At 35.3% G+C, this 11,651-nt stretch overlaps 1 protein-coding gene across 1 annotated transcript; it reads left to right on the forward strand.

Annotated features, from left to right (window-relative positions):
- The first annotated feature begins 2,173 nt into the window (after positions 1-2,173).
- Positions 2,174-11,535, forward strand: ninj1 (ninjurin 1). The gene is made up of 3 exons (XM_058791182.1): positions 2,174-2,338; positions 8,861-9,095; positions 10,411-11,535. The coding sequence occupies exons 1-3, from the start codon at positions 2,282-2,284 to the stop codon at positions 10,554-10,556; spliced, it is 438 nt and encodes a 145-aa protein (XP_058647165.1). The 5' UTR covers positions 2,174-2,281; the 3' UTR covers positions 10,557-11,535.
- The last annotated feature ends 116 nt before the right edge of the window (positions 11,536-11,651 follow it).

Here is an 11,651-nt window from a genome sequence, read left to right on the forward strand (position 1 = left end):
CCTGAGGTGATTATAAAACGTGTACAGTATTGGTGTAAAAAAATAAAAACGCCCATGTTTTCTGTTAGTGTAACAACCCACTCCGTTACTGAAGCAGACTGTAACAATAACTTTGTAGGCTACTTGACATTAAAGGCAAATCTGGGCATATCAAAGTGAGTCACATAAATAAAGACTGAAAAATGTGTTACAACTAGCCTATTCAAGTCTGTCATAGACAAAATAATGTAGTGCTCAGTTCATTTATGGAAAGTGCATGGACACATTTTTACACAGCAAAAGGATAATCTTTATCATTTAGAGATTTTAAAGACAAATGTGGAGTAAGGGTCAGAAATCTCACACACTGGTGCTTTATATTTATAGAAACTGAACGTCTACTGTAATACTGCAATTAATTAGTCTGTCATGAGTCTGTACTTTAAGAACTTGACACATTGAACTGTTGTCAGTGCTCTCTCTTTAACTACTACAGTTAAATGATTCTGCTCTGTCCCAAGGTAGTAGGCGATTACCGCAAATAGGGTACTGAATAGGGCCTGAAACACTTAAAGGGATAGTTTACCCAAAAATGAAAATTCTGTCATCATTTACTTATCCTTAAGATCCAAACCTGTATGAGTTTCTTTCTTCTGCTGAGCCCAAAAGAAGTTGTTTTGAAGAATGTGTGTAACCAAACGGTTGATGGTAGCCATTGTATGGAAAAAAATACAGAGAAACTCAATACCATTCAACTGTTTGGTTACAAACATCTTCTTTTTAACAGAATGAATGAATGAATGTTTGGAACAACTTGAGGGTGAGTAAAAGATGATAGAATTTAAATTTTTGGGTGAAATGTCCATTTAAAATAATAATAATATATATATATATATATATATATTTTTTTTTTTTTTTTAAAAAGAGGAAAATGGTAAAAGGAGATTTTATTGTTAGTTTACAATAAACTGATACTAACATTTTAATAAAAGGGTGTTAATAGTTTAATTAAAGAATATTACAATTCAAATGATTATTTGATAAATGTATCAGAAGAAAGTGCAAGAGAGAAAATGCATATTTTATATACTCTTTTATATAATAAAATATATAGCCAATTGTATTTTTATATCGCCTAATTACTGTATAACTACTTCATCTGCTAACTTTTGCCTACAGTTAGAAACATGCAATCAACATTATTATTATTATAAATTTGAAGTAATCCATTCAATATACCTGGATTCTGGGTGTGTTTAACTACCATTAGATGGCAGCATAAAACACAGATGTCTCTGAACATTGAAAGTTTTAGCTGTTGCATATTTGTTGGCATTGAGTCAATATCTAAAGGTCAATGATCGGGAAAAAATGCACGCCTCTGATTGTAATATGTTTGTACCTATAGATATAAACGTTTACAACGTTGGCAGTGATCACGGGCATATTTTAGGCCAGTAATAGTAATATCTACACCGGTTAAGGCTAGAAGGGATACGTATGGCGCTACTGGGCATGCGCACATCAATATAGCGTAATTTTTGTCACACTGCACAACAATAATTACTATTTTTTCATTCTTGTAAGGGGTAGGGTAGGGTTAGGGTTGGGGTAGGTGTAGACGTTAATAAAACACAATCTAATAGGAAGAAAATTAATTTCATTGTTCATTTCCGGTCGGAGCTGTCCCTACTAGCCACAACCCACTGATAAGTGCACGAACTTTGGTATTAGATTGTGGACGAACAGCGGCTGTGCCAATGTTGAGCCTGCACTGCAGCGACTCGAAGTCTTGACTCATTCGGAATCGGTTCTTTCATAGAACCGTATGAAAACAGCCACCCTTTTACAGAAATATTGGTTTCTGCCAACCTTTAATGGCATATTATGTACTCTATATTCTGATATAGGCCTATAGCACATATTGCTTAATTTTACTATTAATAATTATGTTTTATTGTAATTTCATGTGGTACATCCATGATATTTTATATTAAAAAAAAATTTAGAAACTAGCAAATTTACATTAAAAACTGCTAAAATTGCTGAAATATCCCGGCTAAAAACGTTTCGTACGTTTAGTAAAATGCAATTTGTAAACGAACTGTTCAGATGCTTAACCGGTTCGTCTGAATGATTGAAAAGATCCGACTCAAAAGAGCGATTCGGACATCGCTTCTGCAGTGATTGGCAGTCGTTTGTCCAGCCCCCTTTTCCTCTCATCGTCCAAGAGGTTATAATGCACCACAAACACTGAAACACAGCTATTTACAGAGTGCTAGTTATAATCAAAGGAAGGATTATGGCTTCGGAAGAGATGGAATTGAATGGAGATGCTAACAGAAGTGATTCAAGAGAGGTGAGTGATTTTGAACATATCAGTATCATTTAAAACGAGCACAAACGCATCCGCCAATGGGATGTTAGTGTGAAAGTTTAACCCATTATGTTGATGTCTGTAAAATCCTATCTATCGGGTTAGACAAAAATTCATTGACCGAACAATACATACTCTTATAACGAAGGTTTTTGGAGTCTGAAAGCGTTTCTTTAGTTTTTTGAAGGAAAAAGGCTGCTCGTGTACATTTTCCTGTCCATACTGTAATGCAATGAATGCACTTGTGTGGATGAGTCTAACTGAAGAGATACTGTGGTATGGCCCGCGGGGTAAATCTTATATAATCGCTGACCATGTGTTGAATGAAGCTGCTTTCGACTGGCCGAGAGGTTGTTTCCAGGAACGGAAGTTTGTAAGTGACAACGAGTCCTCAACATTACAGCTCACGCGGCACAAAAGCGTTTCAAAGTTTGGGGAAAAAAGCCTCTTCATTACCCTGGTGTTTCGCTCGACCGCGTCCAGACTGATGATGAGATCACCGGGCCGTGTAACCCTCAACAATAGTCTGTGAAAGACATTAATACACTCTGTCAGTTGAGACGACACATAAATAAAGCACACTGCATAAAATGCAATGCAGAGCGATGCCCACAAACAAACCATCGGTGTAGCGCTATTCTACATTAAGTAACGTAACATGTAACACAAGTCAACTTATTCCGTCATAATTTCCATTTATTAAAAAGGATACTTTTAACAGTATTTTACCATAAAAGCATATATTGGTTTCTTAATATTCTTTGTAAATTAGGCTATAAAGTAATACCCATTTCCTCAATATTAATTAACCTATAATACATGTAGCCCATTCCATATTTTATATGAATGGAATGTAGGGAACTTATATACAGGTAACCAATTAACCATTTATCTTACAGAACCATTTTTAAGTATTTAAAAATGAAAATTTAACAGTAAAACCAATTGAGCTAGTCAAGTTTTACAGTCTCGCTAGCCAAGGAGGGAACAAAACATGTACAAAGTAAACAAAAACTGACATCACATCATAACTTATGTTCTTGCAATAAAGACCTATCTAAAGCATTTAGTAAAGTAGTTCCTATTACTACTGCTAAAGTTAATGTGTAGTTTGTTATTTTAGGGTAAAATATGAATGTATGGGGAAAGTGTATTTTATGTGTTTTGACAGGTCACCATTTCTTATTACAACTCTTGCAATTCCCTTTGCTTATGTTTTTAATTCATTTAAACCTTAAAGTTTAATGTGTTTAATGTTTTTCGTACACTTTCATTAATGTTTGCACTGAAGAAAGCTGAGGTGAAGTGGTTAGAAAGACTAGAGGAACAGTTTACCACCAGTGGATTTTTTTTTTTCGCCCAGCAAACACCCTGAAACACACAAAATCAAACATATCATCATTCCTGTGGGCAGCACCGATGTTTAAGACACTGTGTGTTTAGGCAGACTGAAAGGGCAGTGATTTCTATGTGGCTAATTTCTATGCCAAGTGGAAATGACGCCTCCACCTGGCTTTGGTATGATGTAATATCTGAGTAATATTATGGACAATTGCACCATTGATTGTAATTCTAGTGCCACAGGTCTATAAATAGTCTAGTAGCAAAGGGAAAAATAAAAATAAACAAAAATCACAGGTATTAGCAAAGGTAACGGTTAAAAACTGTAGTTGTACACTGTAGCTCTAGATTTGTTGAGTGCATTACAGTTACATGATATCACTTAACATTGTTTATGAACAAGTAACAGCAGCCATGTGCTCTGCAAGATATTTCATCGGTGACAGTGAAGTGGTTCAACAGACAAATCTGAAAAACAAGATAAACACATGGACTTTTTCTGCTTTTACCACTTCAGCTGTGGATTCATTTGAAGTAGTTATACCAGTGATGGGCAAACTTGGCCCTTCCTGACCACTTTCCTGCAGAGATTTGATTCAACCCTGATAAAACTCACCTGCCTGTAGCCTTCTTGTAGTCTTGAAGACAATGATTAGCTGGTTCAGGTGTGTTTGATTAGGGTTGGAGCTAAACTCTGAAGGAAAGTGGTCTGGAAGGGCCGAGAGTTATACAGTAGAATGCATACAGTATATCACATATATAGCAGCCCATGTAAGTCATTACAATCTGTCAGGGTTGTCATGTCTTTATTTTTAAATGCTTGATTTATGTGTATGAAATAGTTCAGGTAAGTGTAGCCAGGAGAACTTTTATGGCATTTCGGGTTTGAAAGCTTAGTAACCTTTTGGTTTTTAACAACTAATGAGCTGCATGGATCCATAGCAGGACAAAGAAAGAGGAAGAGAACCCAGGCTGTTACTTTTAGATAACTGGTTCAGTTTTCTACAGGAAGGGTGTTGTATAAGTGTCAGCATCTGAGTGTTATTGGGGTTTGTGGAAAGAGAGAGTTTTTCTACTTTCTTTGCCACTCCCAGCATAGGCACAAGGGTTCTGGTGTTGGGCAGCTGGACTGAACCGTACCCAAAGTCAACACCTGTCCTGCACTCCCCTGAAGAGCCTGGAGAATGTTTGGGTATATGCAGTGCAGTCAGTCTCAACCAAAAATGATTCATTTTCTGCCATTTCATAAATTTAGTCTGGGGGAACTTTTGTCAATACTGAAGTCTGCTACCCGGCTGGTGAGAATAAAATGAAACAAAGTAGATGTAATAATGTGACACCAGAAGGACATCAGAGCCAGCTCACACCTGCAGCCTGACCTCTCCTCTACCATAATAGAGAAGAATAATGCTTTTGTGTTCACAGAAGCGTAATAGCAAGAGGCATACAGAGATCTTTCTCTCACTGTTCTCAGAAAGGTAAATCTCATGGATCGCATGACCAGCTCTTTATAATCTCGTTTAAAAAGAAAGAGGGATTTCTTGAGTTAACAAATCTTTAAGAGGCCCTTCATGCTAAGCCAAAAAGTACAATATGAGTTTGACGACTCGTGGACTAAAGCCCCAAACCATCATCTTGGCTGACATTTCAGTATTTAAAGTATGTTGGATCAACATTGAAATTTTGATATAAGCTGGTACACATGGGTGGAGACAGGAATATTGAACTAACATTGGTTTGTTGTTGATGACCACAACATCATAAAAGTATATCTTTGCTGAATTCTAACGAGTTGAGTGTTACTCATTCAGTGGAGCATGTTCAAACCATGCATTTTCAACTGCTTTACCTGATTTGTTCTAATCCACTGGGGGCTTGGTTTAACAGTGGGTCTTCCAGTAAAGCAGCTAAAAAACCTAACACCCATTGTAGCTGGAAAATGATTAAGAAACACCCATTTTTGTCCTTCACGTGCACTTCTCAGAACAATTTTTACACCTGGACTAGTGCCAGAGCCCAAACTTTCACTCAATTTTTTTTTAAATGCTACCAGAGGTAAATTATCAACATTAACACAACAGTTAAATATGTCAGTTTAGAAACGGTCAGCAGAACAGATCAACGCTCTCCTTCCACAAGTGATTGCGGTCACATGTTGGTGACATAGAGGGTTCTGCTTGTTGCATTGGAAATGCGAGCCAGTTCTGAACGAGTGCCCAGATCCTGGTTCTGAACCAGCCCCGAAACCTTGCTGGTTTCGAACAAGGGACCTATCATAGGTAGGTATCATATCGTAGGCGAAGCATCCACTATAGACCACCGTTTGAAAGGTGGACACCCTTGCTTTAGTAGAAGTAAAGGCAGGTGAAGATGGACAATTACAGAAATGAGAAGCACCCACATAATAATGGTTACGCTAATTATATGTTGAGTTGTAGTCAACTGCATGATTACCTGACCAGGGATTTGATGCTGTCCTGCTTTATCAGGTAATCACTCATTTTCCTCAATCAGTTTTAAATGTGATGAATGTAACTGATCTCCATTCAGTTTAGCCCGTTTCCACTGAAACACAATCACAAAAAACAACAACTTGTGTTTATGAGAAAGTGGCAGTAGAGGCCATTTTGTGGCATTTAAAGTCTAAATAAGGTGAATCTACAGCTTATTATATTATTTACAGACTAATGTTCCCATCCCATAGTTTTTCCTGTGAGTAATGGCCATAACTCAGAGGTGACCACCTTCATGCTGAGTTTCACCTGCCTGGAAGTTTTGAGTGATCATAAAAACAGTCATTAGCTGTTAATAAACTCAGAAGAAATTGGACATCCCTGCCATTGTGCTTTTATTTACACATTTTTATTGTAGAAACTGTTTTGATATTAAAGTGTGAATAGGTTTGAGCTAATAGATTAAATAGAATTTAATGATGCTACAGTCATAATTGGAATGTTTTTGTGTTAACTAAAAAATGAATCATATTGTGTTTAACATATTAACATTCCTGAATGTGACTGTGTATGACAAATGAATTGACTTGCTCTTTTCAAAGCCAGCTTTTAAAACTTGAACCACTGGACCACCTGTAGTCTGACATCAGACTCCTGAAACTGATCATTCTAAAGGTTAAAGTGTTTTTGTCCCACTTTTATTTTTAAAAGACTGACATTTTGTATCTTTTTCTCATTGATTGTTTTAAACTGTTCAAATAAAAAATGAAGTGACTTAACTGCTGGAAAGGTGTCATTTTCCTTTTTTTAAAGGATTTCCCCAAACTATGAAGCAGTCAGGAATTTGTTGAAATATTAATGTTGTTTCAACATGAACTGAGGGTGTATAAGTGATGAACCACCATTACTTCATAATGTTGATTCAGTGAGATTAGGGTTTTATTTGTATTTTTTTGAAAATGTAACGTTTCAATATGAACTGAGGGTGAGTAAGTGATGAACCATCATAATGTTGATTCAGTGACATAACCATTGTTTTTTTTGATAATTCAACATTAACTGAGGATGCATAAGTGATGTTGAACCATCACCACTTCATAATATTGATTCAGTGACACTACCTTTGTTGTTGTTGTTGAAATATCCCTATTGTTTCTCCATTAATTACGGGAGCAAAAGTGATGTTGAACTATGTCACTTCATAACAGTGATTCAATGATGTTATAATTGATGTTTTTGTTAAAAACTCACTATTGTTTTTCCATTAATTATGGGTGCAAAAGTGATGTTGAACAATATCACTTCATAACAGTGATTCAATGATGTTATCATTGATGTTTTGTTAAAAACTCACTATTGTTTTTCCATTAATTATGGGTGCAAAAGTGATGTTGAACAATATCACTTCATAACAGTGATTCAATGATGTTATCATTGATGTTTTGTTAAAAACTCACTATTGTTTTTCCATTAATTATGGGTGCAAAAGTGATGTTGAACAATGTCACTTCATAACAGTGATTCAATGATGTTATCATTGATGTTTTGTTAAAAACTCACTATTGTTTTTCCATTAATTATGGGTGCAAAAGTGATGTTGAACAATATCACTTCATAACAGTGATTCAATGATGTTATCATTGATGTTTGGTTAAAAACTCATCATTGTTTCAACATTAATTACAGGAGCAAACGTGATGTTGAACAATGTCACTTCATAACAGTGATTCAATGATGTTATCATTGATGTTTTGTTAAAAACTCATCATTGTTTCAACATTAATTACGGGAGAAAACGTGATGTTGAACAATGTCACTTCATAACAGTGATTCAATGATGTTATCATTGTGATGTTTTGTTAAAAACTCATCATTGTTTCAACAATAATTACGGGAGAAAACGTGATGTTGAACAATGTCACTTCATAACAGTGATTCAATGATGTTATCATTGATATTTTGTTAAAAACTCACCAATGTTTCAACAATAATTACGGGAGAAAACGTGATGTTGAACCGACACCACTTTGTATCATTAATTCAATGCAGTTAGAGTTGAGGCATCAACATTGATTTACAGTAACGTGGTTTCAAATGTTGCTTGCTATCAGAGATGAAAGCTTTAAAGAATTTAATCTGACATTCAAGAGGTTTATGTGGTGCAGAGGTTTCTATAACCCTAGCAATGACTTCTGTTTTAAACAGAAGGAAGGAAATTATGTCAGGATCAACTAACCACTCACCCCTTCCCTTCACATGCTTCAAACATCCTAAAGAAAAAAACACAAGTGACTTTCAGTTCCTTCTAAAACTGAGAAATTCAATCATAGATGATCCATCACTCAAATTTTTAAAGAGTATATTGTCAGAAAACAACCATTGTCACTTGAAAGCATATTGTGATTTAACTATTGTTTTATACTGGATCATCAACCTGATCCTCAAACAATATTTCTATGAAACTGTCAGAGCATTAACCCCAATCTATACCTCTTAAATAAGAGACTTAAGGAACATTATTTGATAACCCAAACCCTAAAATCTGGTTGATAGCAAAGTTTTCCTAACAAGGATCCAGAAACCTTTCCAACTCTGGTATATCCTCCATCTTTCTCTGTAAACATTGTATGATGCTCATGTACTCATTACCTTGTCTCATTCACATGGATGTAGTAAGTAACATCACGTGTGTTTTCATGCTTGTGTTTAGCGTCCTCGGCAGAGCCGCTGGTCAAGGAACACTCCAATTAACATGAACCATTACGCCAATAAGAAGAGTGCAGCAGAGAGCATGCTGGATATCGCGCTGCTGATGGCCAACGCCTCCCAGCTGAAGACCATCCTGGAGCTGGGACCCACGTTCTCCTTCTACATTCCTCTCATCAGCCTCATCAGCATCTCCCTCATCCTACAGATCATCGTGGGGATCTTGCTTATCTTCATAGGTGAGAGAAACCAACCAAACTGAGAACCTAAGTTTACAGGCTTCAAAATATAGAGACAATAGTGATTTTATACATGATTAGATTTGCTTCTGTAAGGCAAAACATACTGTTATTAGCAATATTATACCCTATTGCATATAGTACTTCACATTGCATAAAATGACACATTGAAGTCTGAACATCATATGCAGTGGATCAAAAGATGTATATCACTTTTTATAATATAAAAACCTTTTTTTTTTAAAACATGAGAAATTATTTTAAATTTCAAACTGGCAGTGTAGTATGTAAAGCAGTATTCTAATATTAACGGTCTCAAAAGGTAGTTCAACGAAATGTGAAAATTCTTTACTCACCCTCATGTATTTCCAAACCTGTGTATGTATTCATGCTGTTCTCCTTCATAAAATGCAAAGAAAGCAACATAAAAACATAATAAAAGTGGTCTCCATTCAGTTTTACTAAATAGAAAAAAGCAGCATGGATGTTTTGCTGTGATAAAAATTCCACTTGTGTTTTATGAAAAATGAAAAGTCTTCTTTACTGGGTTCTGAAAGACATGAGGGTGAGTAAACAGGAATGTAATTTTTGGGTGAATTTGGGCAATTTACTCCAGTGATAGCTGTCTAGAAGGAGAACTGATAAATGCTGAATGCATACCAAAACAGTACTTTCAGTACAGAAGTTGCAGAGCGGTTGATTCTACACAAATCCATTTGTATGTAATAAATATAGTTTCAACATGAATATATCAGGTGGTGAAAGTCAATCCTGCAACACTTTGGTGTTTCCCATCAGAGATTTTAAAAGATGTAAAGCAGCTTTTAGTTTCACTTATTTGACAATTATACACAATTTTTTTTTTCCACATAGTGAGAGTAAGAGCAGATGAAGTATCATATGAATCATATCAAGAGACTCAGTCCCAATTTGAGAAATATTCATATCCTCCGCTCAACTTCAGAAATCCCCCAGCGTCCCTAGCAATCATTAACTGTGGTGTTTCCTCAAAACACAACTCTGTACTTTACACCAGAATCTGCTGTTAACACAATCATGCTCTAATGAATGGAAAAAGAGCCTTACCTTTGGTATTGAAGGTTTTAGGAGTAATCATGCAAGTTCTTTTGAACCTGAGCTGTGAGTAAGTGTGTGATGTTAGAGAGGTTTTGACACTTGCTCTATAGAACGATGGACACCACATAATTATAATCAGTTTGTCAGATTTTAGCCTTTCATTTTAATTTAACAAGCTGTTAAATCAGTTTAATAACCTTTTTTTAAATGTTCTTCTGTTATTGCTCTTGTTCTACAGTGAAGTGGAATCTGAACGACACAAGTAAACACTACATACTGAATCTTCTGGAGAACATCGTCACAGCTCTCGTCTTTATCATCGTAGTAGTCAATGTTTTCATCACAGCATTTGGCGTCCAAAGACCAGAGGACACGAAATCATAACTGGCAACACGAGTTAGGATTTCATACAATTATACATATTTGAACATTTATTATCAAATATCAGGCAAGTTGTCATGATGACATTTTCAAATGTGCCTCGATGTAAATATGCCTTATGTTTTGCAGAACCTTTTTTAGTCCCAAAATGAGGTAACAACGGCCTAAATAATATAAATGTAATTTTAAAAATGCAACTGCATATGATTGTTTTATGGGTAATTGTTTAATTATGCAATTCACGTTGTTAAAATGCATCAATTGTGAAATTGGATTGGATATTCTAATCGGATCATTACTGAGATTGAAAATAATCAAGACAGAGACTAGACATAAAATACCTTTCAAGCCAGAAATGGAGCCTCACCTCACCTCACATGGGACCTTCATACTGCCTACCTGATCACTGTGTCAGCTGTCTATATGGGGAAAATGGACTCATTTTACATGTGGTTCAACACAATGCAACTCTCTTGCACACAGCACGTTTGTATTTGTTTTTAATTACAGGTCATATTTAAAGACCTTGCTGCATGAAGGATAAAGAGCGTTTAAATCTGCACTTAACGCTGTAAGTTAAGATTAAGTATCATAAATACAGCACATTTTACATGATCTTGTATTAACCCAAAGAATTTTTGAGAATTTGTATAAGAGCGCCATCTACTGACTAGGTGAAGTATATTGCCTTTTTCTTTGAAATATTTTTTTATTTTAAATTTTAATGTTGTTTAGTGTTTTAATGTTTGTTGTGATTATTTACTATCCATATGTTTATATGTTTCTTGGACTTTTTGTACATTTTATATCGATATTGTTTGTATAAATGGACCAAAATTTCCTTTGTTTTTCACTTTTAGAGAGCAATATAAAGTCATAAAATAAAATAATTGAAAATAATTGCATTTAGTCATTATTTCAGTGCACAGATAAATAGTAGACCAACTTACAGTAGTGTTTATGTGCAGTATTGCACACTGGTCTTCCTCAGTCCTAAAAACAATCATTCTGACATCAATAAAACTATTTTTCAGCAATCTTTTTTTTTTTTGCAACTCGTCAAGTGTTTGTTTTGGTATATCAAGAGGTGGAATTCAA

The sequence above is a fragment of the Onychostoma macrolepis genome, chromosome 11, assembly GCF_012432095.1.
Source record: "Onychostoma macrolepis isolate SWU-2019 chromosome 11, ASM1243209v1, whole genome shotgun sequence".
NCBI classification, from domain to species: domain Eukaryota; kingdom Metazoa; phylum Chordata; class Actinopteri; order Cypriniformes; family Cyprinidae; genus Onychostoma; species Onychostoma macrolepis.

Excerpts from the sequence above, each read along its gene's own strand:
- ninj1 (XM_058791182.1), top strand. The coding sequence starts at position 2,282 with ATGGCTTCGGAAGAGATGGAATTGAATGGAGATGCTAACAGAAGTGAT. Across the intron at positions 2,339-8,860 it reads ACAGAAGTGATTCAAGAGAG|CGTCCTCGGCAGAGCCGCTG; the intron begins GTGAGTGATTTT and ends GCTTGTGTTTAG. Across the intron at positions 9,096-10,410 it reads GATCTTGCTTATCTTCATAG|TGAAGTGGAATCTGAACGAC; the intron begins GTGAGAGAAACC and ends CTTGTTCTACAG.